Raw genomic sequence first — 22,720 nt, forward strand, 5'->3', positions numbered from 1 at the left:
ATAGCCAAATGCTTTGTAGCAACTACCACTTACATACAATATGTGGCAACTAGCTTGGGCAGTAAACCGACAACACCATTACCATATAGTGAAACTGATGTCACAATTAACTCTGGCATAAAACGTGTGGTAACTAGTTTGGGCAGTAACCAAACAACACCGTTACCATAGCAAAACTATTTGTAACAATCAACACTGGCATAAAATATGTGGCAACTAGTTTGGGCAGTAACCAAACAACACCGTTACTACACAGTAAAACTGATTTGTAACATGTTTGTCATAGCAATAACAAAACCAGGTAACAGAACAGTAAACTTGTACACTGAATATTTCTAAAATGTAGGCCACAAATACAATTTGAAATCAAGCCAGCAACTTTTTACCGACTTGGCAATGAATCAATGCAATGGTAACTTTGTTTTCAGGTAGGCCTATGGTTTAGGAAAATTCAATACAACAATACTCACAACAATAAGCCCATGAAGTGATAGTTAATGTTCACAAAGTTCGGCGATCACGTACCAAAGACATGTCCCACGATTCATTAAGCATGTTAAGTTCAAGTCCGCAATCCTATCAACTGTTCAATGAGTCCGCGGAGCATCGGCCGGGCGGGGTTGACGCTGACAACACTGAGCGGTGCGGTGCTAGACGGGGAAATGGTTCCTGAGGAATCCAACGGGCGTTGTCCACGCTTCTGCCAGCGACAAACTGGGCGGTGTGGCGCTGCACGGGGGGCAAGGCTTCGTGAGTGAAGTCCGATCAGATGAACGGGGCGTACCGATGGGCGATCGGCGATGGTGCGCTGTCTTGGACTGGTAAAGCCAAGTCCTGTCAAAGCGTTGCATAAATCCTTGGCCAGTTCTGGGTGAAACTTCACGATCCCCGCATTTATCAGCTTATGCTCCAAAACAACTCCACTGTCTGGGACTGCATTACTAAGGCGACAAGTTCCCTGGCTCTGGACCACCACTCCATTCACTCGGCAGCTGTTGCAGGGTGTGGCGCGATCTCTCCAACTCAAATGGCTCTTCCCGCTGTTGTGCTTATTACTCTGGCACCAAACAGTGCACGACACGTGTAAAGATCTCGCACATGTACATGCAATTGGCGTGTAGCGCGCACAGTCAATGGAACAGCTCTCCGCTAAAAGTTGTTACACTTCATGCACTTACGGCAACTGACTGTCCGGCTTGCTTGTGGTAGTGTAGTGGCGTGGTGGGGCATGGCATGACGGATGCTTGTTCTAACGTGTGTCATGTACATTGCGTACACGAACAGTGGCGTGAATAGTCTAGTGTGGGCCTGCCTGACACTGCCGACAATTATCCACATGTTCTCGGCGATCTCCAAGGTGAGACCTACCGAACTTTGCTGTATCCCATCCTCGTCGCCAGAAATTGTTATGTCCCGCTAATTAGGACAAAGTACACGCTAGTGGAATAATTAGGACGTCCACTCCATCAATCGATCTGCGATTGTGAAGTGTCTTCATTTAATTCTCAAAACTGGTCTGACCCAACTTTCAATGCTCTAATCCACGCATGCGCGTGTGACAATGTATGAATATTAATAGACACAGTGACTACGTACACGCATACATACATACATACATACATACATAATATACCACAATAAGCAGGAGTTAACCATGCGTTCCATTAGCTTGCATAGGGTGAAGGTGAGAGCTATTGGGCGGTAAGATGAAGGGTTGGCTGGATCTTTCCCTGGTTTGAGAATAGGAATGAGAATAGTGTCTTTCCACTGCTTAGGACATTGGGAGGTGTACCAGATCATGTTGAAGATGATGAGTAAGTATTCCCTGATTTTAATGGGCAAATGTTTGATAACCGCATTGCTGATTTCATCTTTTCCCGGTGTTGTACATTTGGAAGCATCAATGGCATGATTCAATTCATCAATGTTGAACGGTTCATTAAGGACTCCATCATTGTTGTCTTGAAACTTGAAAGCACTTTCCGCCTCATTTTTGGTGTTGATGAAAGAGGGGATGTACATGCAATTTTCATTGCTACTGATTTTAGCAAAATTATCAACAAGGGTCTCAACTTTATCTTTGTCAGTGACAACGTTTTTACCATCATAATTAATGACTGGAATGTTGGTCTTTTTGTGAGAAGGGTAAATACATTTAATTTTGTTCCAAATAAGTTTAGTATTAGTTCCCGGCTTGAGGTCTTTGCAAAATTGTTCCCAGTCTTTTCCTTTTGCAACTTTGATGGTTTTTCTTAGCAATAGCACAGGCTCTTTTGTAGTTTATTAGATCAGATGGGAGACTAGTTTTTCTCAGTTTTTTTAAAGCCTCCTTTTTGTTTTGTATAACTTTCTGACATTCGTCATTCCACCAAGTGGCAGGTGGTTTGTTTGTGCGACTAGGTTTGGTTTTAGGTATAGAACTAGTCATTGCGCAATCAAGTTCATGACTGACGTTGCCGTATGAGGCGTTGATACTGACTGTGTTGTCTGGCTTACTGATTAGACAGTTGCATTCCTTTGCGATTTTGCCCCAATCAGCTTTTTTAAGTGACCACCGAGGTGTAAAGTGGTTAGTGCTTTTATAAATGCGATGATTAATTTCAATAGTGATTGGACAGTGATCGCTCCCCATCGTGTTATTTAGAATGGTCCATTTGCATTTGGAAGCTATGCAAGGGGAGGCAAGGGTAATATCTATACATGAAAGGGAACTGCGTGATGAGTTAACTCTGGTACCTTCTCCAGTGCTAAGACAGACCAAGTTGTTGTTAGAGATAATATCATCAATGATTTGTCGATTATGATCAAGTTTAGAGCTACCCCATAGTGGGTTGTGGCCATTAAAGTCGCCACAGATTATGCAAGGCTTGTTAGTGTTTCCAATGATTTGGTTAAGTGAGTTGAAGTCTAGTGTGGAGCAAGGGTTGTAAGCATTGATGATGTTAATTTTATTTTTACAGTCATCGTAAATTTCACCTATTTGGAGCTCCAGGGGGATATCAAAACCCGTTTTGTATTTGAAAGCAACTCCATGTTTTACAATAAAAGCACATCCACCACCACTTTTTTTGTTTGAGTTATTTCGGTCATGGCGGTATACATCGTAGCCTCTTAATCTGAAATTTTTATTCTCTTTCAACCAAGTTACTTGGACGCAAATAATGTCTGGTTTCTAGATCGTAGGCCAGGAGTAAATTATTTCTTTAGTTCTTTTTGATGAGCCAGAAGGGATTGTGTATTCCATTGTAAGATAAGTAAACCTGTCATCAAAGTGTAAATATTCATGATGTTGCGTTTCTGTTACTTTTGGGGGGTTGGCTTACGTTTGACTGGTCAGATGAGTGTGTTCCTGTTTTTGTTTGATGAGATTTCGACGCATCTGTTTTTTTCGGGCTGGATGGAGTCTGTGGAGTTGATCTGCGTCTGCCAGGTTTTTCTTTGTGTTTTTTGAGTTCTTCAGTTTCGGGACGAAGATGGTCGATAAGAGATTTAGTTGCAGCTACTCTCTCGTCTTTGTTCTTGAAGGTATCCATTATTTGCATTACTCTGGTGAGCTGAGTAGTTCTAGGATATTGACTGCGCTACAAAGGCACTGATGTGTGGATTCAGTTTGTGTTGCAGTTGCCTGTTCAGTTTGGGTGGTGGCATCCTGTCTTTGTTCCGAGGGGAGGGTAGTTTTGGGTTGAATAGTTCTGCCGAACTTTGTTTATCTTCTCTTTGGGTTCTTACGACTTGTGGATTTTACCTCAGGGGTCGCCATTGGTGGTGTTGCAGGAGTAGATTGGGTGGATGATGCGTTTGGGTTTATTGAGATGTCTGTTTTAATAGCCTTTGCTGCGTCTGCATATGATATATTGTATGAAACTTTGATGTTCTGGATGCGTCTTTCTTGTTTCATAGTATTGCACCCTGCATATGCTGATGAATGTTGCTCCCCACATCTGCAGCATTTAACTTCATCCTTCTGTGTGCAGTGTTCGTATGAGTGTGAGCCGCCACAACCAACACACCTAGTAGCGCTACGACAGTTATTTGCCACATGACCAAGTCGTTGGCAGTTAAAGCAACGGATGATGGGTGGGATGAAAGGCTTGACTCTGAAGTTTTCATATCCTAGTTGGAAGGTTTCAGGGATGGTGGGAGTATTAAAAGTTAGGCAGACAGACAGACTTGTCTCCAATTTACCATCTTTTCTGCGCATTAGACGCTTGACTTCTAGGATACCTTGTTTCTTGCAATCTTCTAGAATTTCTTTGTCATCTAGTTCAGTGGGGATTCCAGTTATGACACCTTTACTCTGGGTTTCTGATTTTGCAAATTTGGTAGTTATAGTCCATTGATCAAGTTGCGACATGGCTTTGATTTTTTTGGCCTGGGCTGACGTATGACATCTTACAGTAATGCCCCCTTGATTGTTTTTGGTGACGCTTTTCACGAAGTTGCGACCTAGGATGTTCAAGGCTTTAGCAATTTTAATCGGGCTAACCTTAGCAAGTTTGATATCAGGGGAATTAATGATGACCAGTGTAGGTTGACTCTTGATGTTTAAGTTCTGAATGAGACGGCGTTTAGGTTAGGAGTTTTGTGGAGGGTCACTATCTGAATCTGTGTAGACGTCACTGTATGTTATGTGCTGTCGTTTACGGCTTTTAGGTTGAGACTGTGTTTCATTTTGGGCTTGACTCATTAATCTATCTGGGGTTGATCGTGATCTGTCATCATTCTCTTGAAGATTGTCATAAGGCCTTTGATTAGATTGTGATAATTGATCCCATGAGGTGTCTGATTCCATCTTATCTTCCATCTTGGGGTGGAATCGGCCTAAAGCGACCTAGAAAAGGGGGAAAGCTTAAAGTTTAAAACCTCCTGATAATTGGATATTGCTTACCAGTTGAAGTAGCAACACAAGAATCTTGAAAAATAATCAAGAATGCCAAACGAAGGCAGTCACTGGCTGACAGAGATTCAAATTTTCATGCACTCTGGAACATCCAATCCTACGTCCGGTCACGGCAAAATCTTCACGGGATCTCGCTCACAGGATGCTCTTTGTATCCACTGCCTTTATTCTCTGATTAGTACACCAGTGTGTACACTCCCAGTAAACTTTTCAGGAGATCAGCAGGATGTTGGGACACTTAATCCCAAGTTGTTGTTTATACCTTACCCAAGCTGTGAAAGCCATAAACTTCCCCAGGCATCCTAGCCACCAAGCTATTTTGCAGACACAGCACAAGTACACCAAGGCATCTGTGGCATTAATCACCAGCATCAATCTTACAAGATCCACAAGCATTCCTTTGCATTACATTTCTTCTGCTGAACTTTTGCTCTTCACTTTTGCCAACTGGCTACACAACATCCTGGACTCCTGTTCTCCCACCTTGGAATGACTCGTTGCAACTCATCTTTATATCTATAACTTTGGCGCCATTGTTTTCCCTTGAGCTCAAAGTGTAGTCTGACTTAACAGGATCCTGCATTTTCTGTAAATCTCCTGTTTTAATTTATGGCCATCTGAATTGGTGTTCTCTAGATTCACTTCATATTTCTCAAATTGATTGGCTTGTTTATTCCCTCCAATAAAGCAAAATCTCTTTTGTACGTAAATCCTGAATTGTGTGAGGTCAAGAGTTTATTTAAAAGGGAATTGAATTAATATGAAATTTGGTTCCTGCTATTTTGAAATGTGAACCACGGGTTACATATATACCGGTAATTAAAAACATCAAAGAAGATAATGAGAAGTTAGCACAGGAAACTAACAAAACGTCAAGACTAAACTTAAAAACAGCGAAAACAAGGTTTAAGAATTAATGTATGTTCCAAAATGAGTTTTTAAAACTCACTGCTGATGCAGGAAGGGGACACTTCAATGGTGTTGGGAGAGCATTAAATGCACAGGCTCCACGAACCACAAATTTACGTTCACCAGATTTAGTTTTACTAAATAGAACAACAAGGTCACCATAAGAAACATGTATGCATATTGGTAACGTGGATGAAGCAATTGCATAACTGCAATTGTAATTTCAATGTGAGACTTTTATAAACTATTGTGATCAAATGACAGGTTCTTCTATTAATATGCATCTATAGTAGTTTAAGTCATGTGACGGATTGAAACACTGTGATGAGCACCTACATGTACATGTACTTGTTCAGGTGGGGCTACCATAGTTTCCAACCATAACTGGGAACGGTGGATACAAATGGTGGATAAGTGGCAAGCATGCCAAAGATGCCAAGTGTGGCAAGTGTGCCCCCTATTCTATGGCAAAGGTGCTAAACATGTGTGCTTTAAATCAAAGAAAAAAGAACTAAATGGGCAGCTCGAAAAACTATGCTCAAGAAACCAAAAACTCTGGTGGGTATGCATTGTAAATGTGTTGTCGGAGAATAATATGCCTAATTAATGATAAAATCAAACAATAATACCCCTCTACAGGGTAAAAGACCTTATGCTCAGCGAACCTTTCTTTAGCCCGACGGGGTAGTGGCATGCAGCTGCTTTTGTGCACCACTGCGTAACACTAACAGACAAATAAGCATGGGCTTCAAACTGTGTTGCATTTCTGATATATATATATACGAGGCTGGAGCGAATGTTATTGGGCCGGGGAAAAATTTATGAGCCTAATATGGAATAATTATGCACAAGGCGAAGGTCACAGGCAGGCAAATTATGCCAGGACACTTTTATCCAATCAGATTCTTTCGTGCACGTCAGGCCGCGTTGAGTGCAGGCGGCAGTAATTGTACGGCCACTCTGTCACAGCCATTTGGATTGCACACTGAAACAAAAAATGACTGCTTCGATTTTCATTGTTTTTCTCCTGGATCGTTAAAATATTGTCTGCATGTACTTCATTCCGGTGCATTGTGTTTTCCAGACTCTCCTTTCGCCTGTTCTTCTAGCGTTCAATTCCCAGTAATCATGAATCGGGGTGATCTTCATCGCACTCGTCGACCCGCCCGTTTCACGGATACAGCCGTGACGAGTACAACCTGTAGGCCTGATAACAGACGGCCAACTCAGCACCAGACGTTTGCTGAGGCGTAAGGCCCGCGCTTCCTTCCCCCTTCCCAAGGGAGTTCCGCCAGCCAGCCCAGCTGAGGGATTGGGTATACCTGTTCCAACTACGGAGGGGGTGACGCTACATGTGCCGACTTATCCAGTCTTCTCGTCAGCAAGTGTGTTTTCGTCAGCCTCAGCCCAGTCGTCCATGCTGGCTATAGTTTTCTTCAGCGCAGGTATTGTGCCGTCGACGCTTCCAGTCAGCGTGTTCTCCCCCAGCCATGTCAGCGACTTCCATCGCGGGCTTTCCAGTTCAGCCTCAGGTTCATCGACCATGTCGACATCGCGTCCAGCCCCCGTCGAGCTAGTGTCTGGAGCATAAGGAACATTACCTTCCAGGCTTCATCCGACTCTATTCAGACTTCAGCCAGTTCATCTGCCGATCGCTTCGACCACCTCAGGCTCAATCGTCACCCCTTGTTCCATTTTCCGATGACATTGGACCATAACATTCTGAACTGCTCTGCGGGATCTGCACAGCCGGACTGTGCCCTGAATATTGGGCCAATGCCAAGTCCTTCGCAAGTGTCCGGAGATGGCAGCAGTCTGGTGGCTGGGGGTGAGTTAGGGCCTCGTCCTACCTGTCGGTCGCAATTTTCGTTCCTTGGGCCTATACCTACACCCACTGTTATTACAGGGAATCCCCCTTTTTGTAATATAAGTAATAGTATGAGTTTGCCAGAAAGCATTTCCTCAGATGTTCTTGGCCTCCATGTTCCACAAGCTGTTCGGGAAAAAAATTTGGCAGGGTTCGTTTGTTGATTTTGCACTGTTGTTTTTTGTACAGCAATGCCACCACGGCGGTCATTGCCAAAGCGCACGAGCAGCACAATTCAAATTATACCGTTTCTGTTGAAGGGGGAATTCGGTGTTGAAAAAGCGGGGAGCACAGCGCAAGAAAATTGACAACTTTGACATGTGGCAGTCTGCATTTTATGGCAATTTATATCACTAAACACCCAGGCCGTTGTTCTGTGCTGCTGAAATATGTGGACATCATACGAACTGCTTCCATACAATTCCCTGGGCTTGGTTGGAGAGCCTATGACGAGCAGTTTCACCTTTGGCAAGAAGCCATTCTTGCACGACCATGGGGGAAATAGACCACGAGCGGTGGCTTACAGTTGCAGCAGCGAGTGTCATTTCTCTTTAGGAGTGCTAACCATAGCTCCCCATTTGCCACCAAGCCGCACACATGGCCAGGCCATTGCTTCACGTATAATTCTGCAGCGGGTTGCATGTACCCCCATTGTCGGTTCGCACACACTTGCCTGAAATGTGGGTCATGGGCCACCCGCTGTCGAGCTACTGGCCAGGCTCGCTGGGTAAATCCCATACAGGGTGCTTCCGGGGTTGGTCTTGCACCCAATCAGCAATTTTCAAGAAGCTCTTCAGCTGCATGAGGGGCAGCGCGGGGTCAGCAGAATCCTGCTGGGTCAAGGCCTGTGACAGTAGGCGCCACTTCCAAACATGCGCAAGTTGAAGGCCAGGGCAGTCAGCCTTACTCTTTTCGTCCTTCCAAAGCCAATTAAAGTTTCCTTTTTGCTGGAATTCCTGGTTGACTATCCTAAAATTCAGGACGCTGCTGTTTTAAGGAACGGGTTTACAAAAGGGTTCACTTTAGGTTATAAGGGCCCCCGTTTGCCTCAAGATTCTCATTGTTTAGCCTCAGTGGCAGCTCGTCCGCTTATTGTCCATCAAAAATTGTCATCCGAAATTGCCTTGGCCATTTACGGCATGCCCATTCCCAAATTTACAATGTTCCCAATTGGTCTAGTACCCAATTGGGAACCCAATTCATTTCGGCTCATTCATCATTTATCTTTTCCGGTAGATCAGTCTATTAATGCTTTCATTGACAGAGATCTCTGTGCAGTACATTACTCTCTAGCCTTGAGTGCAGGAGAGGGCGCATGGTTGGCTAAAGCTGACATTAAGTCTGCCTTTCGTTTACTTCCAATATCCCCAGATGATTATGAACTTTTAGACTTCACATTTCAAGGCATGTTTTATTATGACAAATGCCTGCCGATTGGGTGTAGCGTTTCTTGTGCCTTATCTGAGAAATTTAGTACATTTCTTGAGCATCACGTTAAGCTTGTGGCAGGCTCTTCTTTCGTAATTTATTATCTTGATGATTTTTTGTTTGTTGGGGCCTCAGCGGCCAGTTGTTTCCGATTATTAGCATGCTTTCAGTCAATCCGTTCGACGTTGGAGGTCCCGTTGGCCCATGAAAAGACTGTTGGCCTGGCTCGGGTACTGACTTCAATCTCTTGTTGGGCCGCTGAATTTCCTAGGCAGGGCCATTCCCACGGGTCGGGCATTTTTACGCCGCTTGATAACATTGGGTTCTGGTCTCTCTCGGTCACACCATGGAGTTCACATTTCTAAAGCGGCTAGGCTAGACTTGCTTACTTGGCTTGAATTTCTTGCACAATTCAATGGTGTTTTAATTTTTCCCGCAGCCACATGGGAATCCGATGTTAACCTTTCTCTATTTACAGATGTTGCTGCTAGTATTGGTTTCGGTGCATATTTCAGTAGTACATGGGTTCAAGGCCGTTGGCCAACGGAGCTCATTCACCATTCCCCTTCCATTGCATTTTTAGAATTATTTCCACTGTATGTGGCTATACAGTGTTGGGCGCCCCTGCTGGCAGGTCGCAAGGTCATTTTTCACACTGACAACATTGCTATGGCACACATATTGAACAAGAAATCTTTGAAATGTGAGCGCATAATGAAGCTAGTTCCCCCATTGGTGTTGCAGTGCTTATTTTCTTTAAAGCAGTACATGTTCCAGGGCGATTTAATGACATAGCAGATGCTTTGTCCCGTTTTCAGATGGACCGTTTTCGCCGAGCAGCACCACAGGCAGATCAGGATATGACCCTTCTTTCTCCTTTCCCCCCAGTTTGGTAGATGCAGAAGTTGACCGTTTGCTCTCCGCAGCCATTTCCGCGAATTCACATTGCACTTATTCTTCTGGATGAAGAGCATTTAGTCAATTTAGGCAGCAGTCTTTGTCTAGCCCCTTACCTGCGTCAGTCGACGTGATATGCCAATTTGTTGCCTGGCTTTCACTCAAGGGCATGTCTCCCGCTACAATTGCGACATACGTATCAAGCGTGGGCTACGTGCACAAATTATCGGGATGGGTTGATCCCACCAAGGATTTTGTTGTTTCCAAATTGGTGGAAGGTGCCCGCCGGCTTCGCCCCGGTTAATATACTCAATTGCCAGTTTCCCCACAATGTTTACAGCGTATGATCAGTGCCCTTCCTACCTTTGCTCATTGAATTTCGAATCGGTTTTATTTAAGGCAGTTTTTCCTGAGTGCCTACTTTGGATTTATGCAGGTTAACGAATTGGCTGTTCGCTCCAGGTCCACCCCTTTTGACTCTGTTTTGAGTTGTCAAGATGTACTTTTCTCACGATCAAAAACTAGTAAGGAATCCGTTTCAGTAGTGATTCATTTCAGGAAGTCTAAGAATAACCAGCGTGGCCCCCCACAAAGTGTTCGCTTGGTACAGTCTCCAGGCAGTTCCATTTACCCAGTTTCAGCATTATTGCATTTTTCCTCAGTTCGCCCCCAAATTGCTGGGCCGTATTTCTGTCACTTTATGGCCCTCCCCTCAGTCAATACCAATTCAGTGCAGTTTTGCTAAAAGCCCTTGTGCATTTGGGGCTCAAGAGGTCCCACGTTACTAGCCATTCCTTTCGTATTGGGGCTGCATCGTCTGCGTCTCATGTGGGGGTTGCCAGGGCTGACATCCTCAGTATGGGGCGCTGGTGTTCCAATGCATTTTTGTCCTACATACGCCCCCTACCGGTTTGCCACATCGACGCCTTGGGGGGATCGCACTCTGGCGGCCCCTCTCTGCCAACCTGCAAACATTATTCACTCCATCTGGGATTTTCTGATCAGCTTCTGACTGGTTTATTTGCTGCTGGTTTTACTCAGATATCGTGTAGATAGTGGGCGACTCCATCATACACCGGGTAGAGTGTGGTTTTCCCCTCCCACTCACTATTCACAGTTAAAATTGACGAGTTTGCCCTTTGTCAGAGGGTTGCAGTCATGCTTTGTGACTGTTTAGAGTGGTGCCCAACCATGACAATTATTTGGTCTGATATTCTTCCCAGAGTTTTCTATTTTGGGGCTCATTCCCAGCCTGCATTGGAACGTAAGCACCGCACAGTCAATCGATGGGCCCAATCCCAGTGTGCAAAGTTGCCACGTTCACTTTGCTTACATCATCCCCAATTTCAGTGGTCTGAATTTTCTTTGTACCAGTATGATGGGGTTCATTTGTTCCCTTGCAGGCATTCGTGTTTTCCAGTCTAATATAGAGCAGTTTCTTAGGTCCCATATCTCCTTGTAGATCACATAGCTCCTCTTGCAGTCATTTCAGGTTTCTGGCTGTCTTCTCCTTGTGGGCGCATGCTGCGCGGGTGGCAATTTTGCGGATATAGACCACCAGTAACCTCCCTGTTCCTCATTTGGCATTTAAACCACTTTGGGTTTTGGTATTATTGTTACGATAATTTAAGGTTTCCGTAGCGCTCAAAAGTGTCATGAGGCTATGTTTTCCTGACCGATTGGAACAGCAGTGGGAAGCTTTCATGTATTAATCCCTGTGTAAAATGCATTGCCCATAGTGCTCGAAAGTGTCCCGAGGCTATGTTTTCCCGACCGAAGGTAACATCGGTTGGAACGGTGATTGTATGTTAATGCATGTGTGAACTGTGGTTTGGCTCATGTACATGTAAGATTTGGGCATGTGGTGTTGCCGGAATTGTCGGGCTGTGTGTTGCCCAAGGGCCTGGGATCGCCCAATAACTGGTTGGACAACATGTGAAAACCGGTATGCCCAAATCTGGTATCCATATGATTAAACCTTCAGGCTGTGGCATGTATCTCAATGATTTGTGTCTGCATGACTGCTTTTCATTGAGTCTGAGTATAATGCTAAAATAAACTACAGTATAATACTTGTATAAACTTGTTCATGTGCCTAAATGCTGCACTTATCGAACAAGTAATGTACGTAGGCCTACGTGTAAAGTTTGACCTGCAGGCTGTCTTGGCTGTTGTGAAAGTGCAAAAAAGTAAATACTTAGCTATGGCTGACTGTGGCAACCACTGTAACAGTTTCTTCCATGACTAGTGGCCTGGGTGGATCAAGAGCTCTTCAACACCCAACCCAAGATAATAAAGTTCCAAAATGCATTGGGATTTGTTTTGCATTCAACGGGGAGCAAGCATGTCATTACTGCTCATGCAAATATGCCCACAAATGTGGTTCATGCTTCTACCTGGGCCACGGGGCTGCAGTTTGCAAACTGAGGAAGTCGACAACTGTCAGTTCACCTTATTCTTGGCATAAGGGCAATCAAGTTTGTAAGCCCACTGATCACTCAGGGCAGCATAAGTATAAACCAAGTCAGATTGCTATGTCTACCGAACATGCCAAGCATTCAACACTGGCTACTAAGGTTTCCTCAGGGAATTCCTTTCGTCCCCCAACACCAATTAAGATCTTTGTTTTACGAAACTGATTAGCTCGTTATCCTGAGGCAGTTAATGTGCAACTGCTGGAGAGGGGTTTCTCATGCAGTTTTTGGCTACAACATCAGGGCCCCAGGCACAGCCACCAGGCAAGTTGCCTACTCTCAGCTGCTGCTCACCCTCACATTATTATATACAAAAGGAAATAGACCTTGGGTCCATTCCCAGCCCCGCTATTCCCAACGCTGCAGTGCTTACCTATTGGTTTCGTACCTAAACAGGAACCTAATACATTCAGGCTCATCCACTACCTTTCCTACCCAGAAGGGCAATCGATAAATGATTTTATTGATAAGTACAATTGCACAGTGCATTGTGCCCCATTTCACGAGGCAGTACATTTAGTGATGGCAACGGGGCATGGGGCTTGGTTGGCAAAATCTGATATTAAATCGGCTTTTCAATTACTTCCAATGACCCCTTCAGATTACGACCTTTTGGGTTTCACATTCGAGGGCCACTATTATTAGGACAATGTTTGCCTGTGGGATATTCCATTTCATGTTCCCTTTTTGAGAAATTCAGCATGTTTCTGGAGTTCAAAGTGAAGGAGGTTGCTAACAGTTCAATGATCACTCACTATCTTGAGGATTTCTTATTCGTCGGACCTAGTCAGATTCTTGCCCAGCACTCTTGCAGGTATTTGAATCGGTATGCACAGTGCTTGGCGTGCCCATTGCACAAGAAAAAAACAGAAGATCCACTTCAGAATTTAACGTATCTCGGTTTAAAAATCGATGCTGTCTCGATCGAGGCAGGTTCGGGTCCCTATGGTCAAAGTCAATGCACTCACAGATCAGTTACTCTCATGTTTGGGTAAGAAAAAGATCGCTCTGGTTGCGCTGCAGTCATTAATTGGTTTGCTCAATTTCATCTGCAAGGCCATTAATTGCACCTGGGTGCACATTTGTAACTTTTTGGTAATGGAATTACAGCTAATTGTCATGCCATGTCAAGAGAAAGAAAGTGCCTTTGAAACAAGCGTCTATGCTTCCCAACCTTCGCAATTATAAACCGTTGAGAGAGCTTAGTTTAGCATTTAGGATTTATGGCATTTTGTAGTATTTAGCTCCAAGGGTCCTTATTGTAAGGAAAAAAGACATAGAATTTCAAAGGTTTTTTGCTCCGTGCCAGGTGTACATTTACTAACAATGCACAGTCAGTTTAATTTTTATTCCATCAGCATTAAAATTAGCCATTTTTCTCATTTCCCATGCGGAATTACCCAGCACACTTCAAGCAATGTGTGGTTGGAAGTGTACGTCTTCAGATGCAGTGCATGTGACACTATACATTTCTCTACTTGGAAGCATAGTAGTATTTTATGCTGTGTGGTGCACATCTTGTGCAAGAGCTAATCTTTGAACAAAGTACATGTACATGTGTAACCACGATGACTTCATGTTCTGTGTGTTTGGAGCCACTGCTCTGATGTATGTCACAGTGTAACCATTTATGAACTGAGATCTGTTCCATGCCATGCATGCCAAGGTCAGTGGGATTTTATGCATGTGCCCTCCAGACTATCTTGTGACAGGTCTAGTGGTCCTTCTATGTTTCCACTGGCCTTGGACCACTGGTTTGTAGACAACACACTTTACTCTGAACTTAGATGCACTGTGCATTTGGAAATGCTGCATATGTACATATATGCTGTTAACCTGCAGATGTGCTTTCTCGTCTCATTGACGCTTGCCCTTTTGTAGAGTAATGAAGCTTTCTGCTATCTATGTATATTCTAAAGACCAGAGAATACATGTCATTTTTTTCCTCTTAGATGGCTTTCCACACATCAGTGTCCTGCCTTTCAACCTCACAGCCTCAGTCTTCATTCTAACAGCAAGAAATGGTGAACAGATCAGCTTTTGTCAATTGGTGAGTTCCTTATTTGATTTCCAAGTTCTCTTCACCTCACACAAATCTCTAGGTTCCTCTGTACATGTACAGTAGTTTCAAGAGCGTGAATATTATTTCATTAATTAGTAAGGTACATGTACCATATGGTGCTGGCAATATTACCAATAAGATGCCAGCAGGGATCCAGCAATTGTTGAAATTCCATTTTTTCATATTTTGAGGAGGAAACTCTCTGGTTTTTGGTATTTGTGTGCTGGAATGACAACATTTTAACTTGTGGAAACTAATCTGCACTTTTTTTCAAAGGAAACCACACTTTCCTATCGCAATGTTCATGTACACGTATGCTGCAAAGCGTGTTTACAATTTGATTCACACATGGCATGGGGCAATGTAAGCAAGGGCTTTTGAAGTACACATATGCAGAAATCTAGTCTGTGATGTACTGATGTCACTGGTTCCCATGCATCTTATGTTTACTTTAGGAACCAGTCATGTTTTGCAAGCATGCACGTGGAGCAGATACCCAACGTGGTGGAATAACATTATGCAGGGATTGTTTCACATGTCACAGCTTTACATTGCATTAAGTTTAGTCTTCTGATGTGTCACAGTGGAAGTTGAATTTTCCACCCCAGCGTTGATGATCATCAGCGGAAGTGGTGGTCCAAAATCTGGCAGTATATTTATTTTCGTAAACCTCCAGTTTGAGCAACGGCAACAGCAATGCCACAGGTGTGCATGTGAAATGGACTTCAACACACAATACTCTTGTGAAAATTTCATGCTTTGCACTTTTTACAGCCAAATCCCGGTTATAATTGCAAGGATTTTGCATCCATATGAAATGTTGAAGGAGGTCTGGGACCTTGCAGTTCTGTTCAGTTCACTTTATTTTCCACATAATATTACATGTATTCTATAGAAACAGTTTCAAAGAGTGTATATACTGTATATGGATGGGGCCCCCAGGAAGCAGTGCTTGTCGAGTTGGGGTCCCCATTTAAAAGCAAAGTTCCACAAAGACAACAACACACTAACACTTTACAAATAACGCAACAAATTTTAAATACAGCACATGTACATGACTGTGTAGCCTTTGCCTGCTGTAACCCCATGAGAAAGAAATTGATCATTACTTAAATAATTCACTAGTAATTTAATTTTATATTTGTGTTTAAATGCTGAAAGACTACATTGTAGAAGCACATTTCAAGGAAAAATCCACAGAACTCCATACCTACATGTTTCACGGTAAATGCAGCGAGCTTAGTATGTACGAATGAGCATTGAAATGCATCACTTTGCCCTCTAAAGTGGTGATGAAAATCTTCATTTCTTAAAAACATCGGCGGATAATACATTTTATAGCCATTGGCAATAAAATGCTTTATACACATGGGGTGCACAGCGTATAGGCATGGGCCCTGGTCTATCGTCTAATATTACAGGCACAGTCCATGGCAGCACACAGGGGATAGCAAAAAGGGGAATAAGTAGGCCACTGGCAGTGGCCTACTTATGGCAGCCAGCAGTGGGGGGATCGTGATAGGTAGTAACTGGAGATTGGCCTTCCCAGCTGTCACTTTGTCACAGCTTACGGAAAAGAAAACTTCTTGAGGTGAAAACTTCTTGGCTTGCATGGTTACTCTGTTAGCCGAGCATTATACTTGGAACCAACAACCCAAGGGTTCTATGTGTGGTAATTACTCTTGAAGAGCTCATCCCACACTGCCAGGTAATACACAAGGCGACAACTTCGGATTACTGGCAGAAAAGCTATGCCATGGCCACGCAGAGGGGTGCAACTGCCGGTGTGGTTCACCGGGCCACGTCCGGCGGCAACTAGCGGGCGAGTTAGTGCAGTGTGTAGTAACGGCAAGTGATGTGGTCGGCCTAAGGGGCATCGCAGGGCCCCTCTGCAAGCTACGGGAATGAGCAGCAACACGGTCGCCAGAGTACCTGTCAACACTCTAGTGGACACGCACACTAGCACGGTGCTGGAGGGCCCGGATGCCACCCGTGGGCACGTGCAGACGGGGGCCCCACCTCTGATGTCAGCGGCTACTACCTCGTGGGTTGCGCCAGCTCCTTTGACAGAGCCTTCTCCGGCTCTGATGACTAGCGCTGCTAGTAGTTCTACTTCCGGTGACTTCACAGCTCCGCCCACAAACACGATGGCAACGCCATGCACCACGTCCATGGTGATGACTACGCCAGCTCCAGTCCAGACAGCTGGGCAGACGGCACTGCCAGGTCTTCGGCCGATGACCACTCCGACCAACCCAGCGATGCTGGAACCCGTACCCCAGGCAGGGTGGGGTGGTGAGTCTCTTTCTGCTGCTCTCCCCCTCCCAGTTCCAGAAGTAGGACCCTTGGTAGCCTTCACCGGTTCTAGTAGTACCGACACTGGTGGGCTTAGCAGCGTCAGCAGTGGGGGGGAGATTACGCAGCTGGTAGAAGTAGTAATATTAGTGGTATCTCGGTAACTAGACCATGGGTACCATTGGCTATCCCGACAATGCGCGCGGGTACATCGCTTGGGTGTGGTGCCCGCTGCCACCAAAGAGAAAATATGGTGGGCCAAGTTTGTCAATTTCGTCCAGCTATATCCAGACAATGCAACAACTACGCTAGTCCATGCCCATAGAAGGAAAGAAATGATGCTGTCCCTTGAGGGAGGCCGCATGGTCTTTAACCGGTGGCTGCAGCACGGAAGAAAATTGACTCCGTTGATAACCGGTTGTCCTCTTTTCACACCTTCATGGCGGTTTATCTCGAAAAACACCCTGCCTGGGCCGGGGAATTGCTGAAATATGCGGAGACGATTCGCACAGTGTTGCACCATTTTCCCGGGCTTGGGTGGCGTGCCTATGATGAGCAATTCAGCTTGCGCCGGGCGGCAGACCCAGCGAGTTCGTGAGCGGACATGGATCTCAAGTTCTGGGTGACCGTTGCTGCAGCGTCAGTCAGGTTTGGCGCTTCAAATACGTGGGCATTTCTGGGTAGTGAGGCTGGTGCTGGGTTCGGTGCTGACTGCAAATGGGGACACGGCTCAGGCCATAGCCCAGGATTGGGAGTTTGTTTTTCATTTAATAAACCTAAGGGTTGCAACTATGTCAAGTGCAAATTGCTCTATAAGTGTAGTGTGTGTGCAAGGTCTGGGCACGGGCATGTCGGATAGGCAACCAGCCCTGCGCTGGAGGTACGCACCCTGGTAAGGTGTATGTTGCAGGTAAACCACATTTCCGGCTGGCTAACTCATCTGTACTTGTATCCAACTCAACCCCCTGATCTGCTATGGAGAGCATCATTAACCACTTGCTGCCGGGTGCTTTTTTTAACCGTTATATGCGCTGCCGGGCGTTTTTTTCACATTTTCGTTTTTCAAAAATCTTCAAAATTCATATCTTTTTTCTGAACGCCTAAACCCCATAAAATGAGTGTCCCGTGGCGAGTCTAGCCCTAACAAGCAACTTCCATTGACCCTTCGGTTTTGCAGCCACGCCGTCCGCTCTGTATAGAGCTCCCATTGTGTAGTGTTACATAAGGGCTCGTTTGTTCCGGGCCTTGGCCCAGCGCGTTGCTATGCTGCCGTGTCGCTATGAGGAGCGATAGACGGTCAAGACCTCAGCGTGTAATATGCGGTGAGTGAATGGGAAGCTGTGCCCACGTGGACTGGGCTTTGTCAACTGTTCAATGAGAGCGGGCAATGACGGACAAATGAATCATGCTGTAAAAAAAATGGGGTCTAAAAGTGTGGCTTTTTTGAGGCGCTGCTGCATGCAACTTTCGCTATTTTTTGAAGCTATTGGGTTTTTTCTGTTACACATTTTCCCATCTACCAAACTTATATCTCCCCCAAACCTCTCTCATATTTTATCTCCCAACTTGTTCATTTTCCCTCCCATAGTGTAAGTTTTAGCTCAAAATGGATATTTCCCTTCCCAAACTTTATTTCCCCAACAATTTCAAGTAAAATTTAGAAACCAATAAAATCAATTTATAAAACGGGTTTTGCCCTTACCCAACGTATGTATTAATAAACACTGTATGCTCAGTGCTTGTCCGAGAGCTTGCAAAAAAGTCACAAGCTTACTCGGGTAGGACTCGAAAGTAGTAAAATAAATTTCCAATCTATCTAATCAAATAAAAAGCAAAACTCATAAAATAAAAAAGGCAAGAATGAGCAAACTCCTAACACCGATGCTAGGAATGAAAAGGATGAAAATACAACACCCTCACAGGTTGAAAACAAGACCACCTAGTAAAACCATTAAAACCAGGAAATGTGCCACTTTTTCAAGAGATGAAAATACAACATCCTCAAAGCAGTACTTTCCAGAAACGTTGTCTTTTTCGTCATTTTTTTCAAAGGTTGAAAACAAGACCACTTAGTAAAACCATTACAAGGAAATGGGCCACTTTTTCAAGACATGAAAATACAACATCCTCAAAGCAGTACTTTCCAGAAATGTTGTCTTTTTCGTCATTTTTTTTCAAAGGTTGAAACTATGACAACTCCTAAAACCACCAGTAAATGACATATTGTTTTACACCAGATAAGTGGGGCATCAAGTCATGAAAAACACAAAATATAATGTCAATGAAAATGTCCATGAAAGTAAATGTTCAAAGTGTCAATTAGTGGACAGTATGGTACTCCTTGAAGCAGGGGGCGAAGCAGAGGGGCTGGTGGCACGTGTCGCACTCAAAGTGTGTCTTCTTTCGCAGACCACGGGAAGCGCAGAGGACACACCGCCGGTAGCGGAAGTCGCCATAGCTGGTCCTCTCAAAGTCCACGGGGAAGTGTCGGCCGACAAAGCGGGAGTTGGTGACTGGTGGAGTATCGTGCTGAGGGCGGTACTCGGGCAAGGGCTCGTCGAACAGCAGCTAACGGACAAGACTCAAGTGGTAGTCGAGGAAGGAGAGGCGGTGACCAACGGCCAGGTACACAGCGTAGCTGTTCCCCAGCGTCAAGTCGAGCAGGTAGAAGAAGAGCTTCTTGTACCACTTGAGTGACTTACGAGTTGCTTCATGATTTGCTGCTAGTTGGTCGCTCTTGTCAACGCCCCCATCAGGGCGTCGTACCCGATGATTCAGGTCAGTTTCTGCTTTTCCTCCCCCGTCCTGTCTTGCTTGCCGGAGCCATGGATGTCTGCCGTATGCATGGTGGAGAGCATACAGATGTTGTGCTTGTCTCTCCACACCATGGCCAGGAGAGAACCACTGACACCCAGGTCGGCTGATCGGAGTGCTGTTTCACCCAGCTTTAGCTTGACGGACTGCAGGTCTTTCAGCATCCTTTTTCTGTTGGCCATGACAGTGCGAATGACATTGAACTTCTTTCTGGTTGTGAAGTCGTTGAAACAAATCGGGACTGCTGAAGGCCTAGTCGAGGGCAAGGTTATAGCCCTTGCCATTCAGGTCACTTACCAGGTCCATCACAACTTGTGTAGTTGCTGGGAGGTCTCCTTTACTTTGGCCGGTGTAGATTTTGAAGTTGTAGCAGTACCCGGCGGAAATCCTGGTGCTCTGGCACAACTTGTACATCTTGATGCTGAAACGGGCCCTCTTTCTGGGGTTGAAGGTAGCGAAGCGGAGACGCCCGTAAAACTTCAACAATTAGTCGTCGACAGAAATGTCCCATCGAGGAACGTAGACAGTGGCAAACTTCTGAGCAAGATGGTCGACAACTGGGCACACTTTGAAGAGGCGGTCGGTGCAGTCCTCCGGCATGGCGGTGTTATCGTTTAAGTGCAGGGACTGCAGGATGGCAAGGAAGCGATCTCACGGCGATTTTATTCTCAAGCAGCGAGGACCGTGCCCTGTCAGTCAACGTGGCAAGGGCCAGCAGCGCCCGGGCAGGGTCATTAATGGGGCACAGGTGCATAATGAGCACGCACAGGCCGCGCTTTGTCTTCAGTGCAGTGCAGTGATAATCTGCTGCGAGCGCACGGCAGCACGAACAAATGCGCTCTGCACAAACAATACACGGATTACCTCCGTTAATGTCAGCGCTCTGCGATGAAAGAATACAGGGATTGATTGGGCAGTGCCCGGCAGCTCTCAGCAGCTCGTAATTTTATTCCAGGCTTTTATAAGTTTGGTCACCCCGGCTATAAAATAAAGTCCCAATCCTCCGGCCCCAGCAACCCATTATTGCCTAAGACCAATTTATTTACTGCCAATGATGGCCTAAACTTTTTAACTGACAGCTCCAAATTTTTTTTTATAGTAAAGTTCCGATTTTGGAGTCCCCGGCCACGAATATAAGGTCTTTGGCTCCGGTACCGGAGCCCCCGGCTGGAAGTGGTTGAGTACGCTGCCCAGGCTGATAAGCAGGTCAATTTTCGTATCCCCAACTCCAATTAGAGTGGCAATTTTACGGCAATGGTTGACACATTATCCTGACCAAGCGGCGTTAGCTCTTTTGCTAAACGGTTTTTCACAGGGGTTTTCACTGGAGTATTTGGAGCTAGGGAACCACTGGACTCTGAGTGTCTTCCCTCTGCGGCGCATCAACCAGCGATGGTTAGAGTAAAATTACAGACAGAGATTAACATGGGTCGTATCCCCTGGCCATTTACCATGCACCCGCTCCCGCGCTTGCAGTGCTCTCCAATCGGGTCGGAACCCAAAAGTGAACCCAACTCATTTCACTTGATTCATCATCTCTCCTTTCCAGCTGGAGGATCGGTCAATAATTTTATCAACAAAGCTAAATGCAGGGAACAATATGCCTCATTTGATGAGGCAGTCGAGCTGGTTACGCAGGTGGGCGCGGGTGCATAGTTAGCCAAGTCCGATATTAAATCGGCATTTTGCCTCTTACCGGTTAGCCTGTTGGTTTATGAATTCCTGGGATTCAAATTTGAGAACAATTTCTACTTTGATAAGTGTTTGTCTATGGGCTGTTCGATTTCTTGTTCTTTGTCTGAATATTTCAGTACCTTCTTTAAAGTTAGGCAAGAGATCAAGTCCCGGTTTGTTACACACTATTTGGACGATTTCCTGTTAGCGGGGTTGTCAGCAGCAGATTGTGCACGTATGCTGTCCTTGTTTACGGCAATCTGTGGGCAATTGGGAGTCCCCTTGGCCCCCAAGAAAACATTTGGTCCCCTGCAGACTATTTGTTTTCTAGACCTCGAAATTGACTCCGTTCGGGGATTGATCTGCATGCGGGCACCCAAGGTCCAAGTGCTTGCGCCCAGATTCAGACAGTTATAGGGCAAAAGAAGATTTCCATCGTCGACAGACAGTCGCTGGTGGGGTCCCTAAATTATGTCTGTAAGGCCATTTACCCAGGTCTGGCATTCTTGAGAAAGTTCATTGTATTATAGCGGGGGCTGTCAAAGCCCCACCATGGGTCCGCATTTCGGCTCGATTTACGCATGTAGCTTGCATTCCTCTCACAATTCAATAGCGTTTCCTCCTTTCTGACCGGCAGCTGGGACAATGACGCCCTAGAGTTGTTTACGGACGCAGCCGTGTCAGTAGGTTATGGGTCCATTTTTCAAGGAGAAATGGCTGCAAGGCTGGTGGCCACCAGATGTTTTGGATCATCCCCCATCCATCGCCTTTTAAAAATTTTTTTCCGTCGTAGTCGTGGTGTTGGCCTGGGCACCATTGCTAGCAAACAGCAAGTTATATGGTCCAACACTGCCACAGATGTTTTACTATCATGACTATAGCGCTCGATCCCAGCGTAGTTTGGAAAAGCAATGGCAGGCCCTTAATAAATGGTCCCGAACTTATTGTAATCACGTAGGGGCGCATGTCTTGCGTCATCCACAGTTTCGCTGGACAGATGCAAGCCTATACCGCCATGACGTTGTGCACCTGTCTGCGGTGGGGCATGGTCTCTTTCGAGCGAATCTTCGGCAGTGTGTTTTGGCCTTTTTGGGATGAGCTACACCCCTCTCCCCTGCCCCGGGGTTTCCACCGTGTAGCTGTTTTTTTCTGTGGGGCGTGCTCGGCGCGGGTGACATTTTAAAGCAGAAAAGAGACAGCAAGTTCCAAATTTTAATTGTAAGTCAAGTAGCTTCCGTACTTAGATAGTTAGTAACAGTAACAAGATTAATAACCTCACAAAGATGAAAGAAGGACATTTACTGGTACACACAACCAACCCAGTACATTCCAAGCGGACCTGATATCCCTGGTAAGTTCCAGTCAGGGAAAACGATTATTGACGTATTAGGTTGCTCATT

At 45.3% G+C, this 22,720-nt stretch overlaps 1 protein-coding gene and 1 long non-coding RNA gene across 11 annotated transcripts in view; one reads left to right on the forward strand and one right to left on the reverse strand.

Annotated features, from left to right (window-relative positions):
* Positions 1 to 22,720, forward strand: part of LOC110978424 (uncharacterized) — a 60,669-nt gene that overhangs the window by 23,888 nt on the left and 14,061 nt on the right. For 9 of the 10 annotated variants that reach the window (XR_015424263.1, XR_015424256.1, XR_015424254.1 and 6 more), the window contains exon 3: positions 14,428 to 14,525. This is a non-coding gene — a long non-coding RNA (uncharacterized LOC110978424). Of the gene's footprint in view, positions 1 to 14,049; positions 14,142 to 14,427; positions 14,526 to 22,720 lie in introns of those variants that run through there. The other variant, XR_015424255.1, reaches the window with a different exon arrangement.
* Positions 3,707 to 4,354, reverse strand: LOC147800160 (uncharacterized). Its single transcript, XM_087132618.1, has one exon. The coding sequence runs from the start codon at positions 4,352 to 4,354 to the stop codon at positions 3,707 to 3,709; it is 648 nt and encodes a 215-aa protein (XP_086988744.1).

The sequence above is a fragment of the Acanthaster planci genome, linkage group LG02 (assembly GCF_054643075.1).
Source record: "Acanthaster planci isolate LZ-2023a linkage group LG02, COTS_SCS, whole genome shotgun sequence".
Taxonomy (NCBI): Eukaryota; Metazoa; Echinodermata; class Asteroidea; order Valvatida; family Acanthasteridae; genus Acanthaster; species Acanthaster planci.

Coding starts and splice junctions, on each gene's coding strand:
- LOC147800160 (XM_087132618.1), bottom strand. CDS start 4,354: ATGTCGCAACTTGATCAATGGACTATAACTACCAAATTTGCAAAATCA.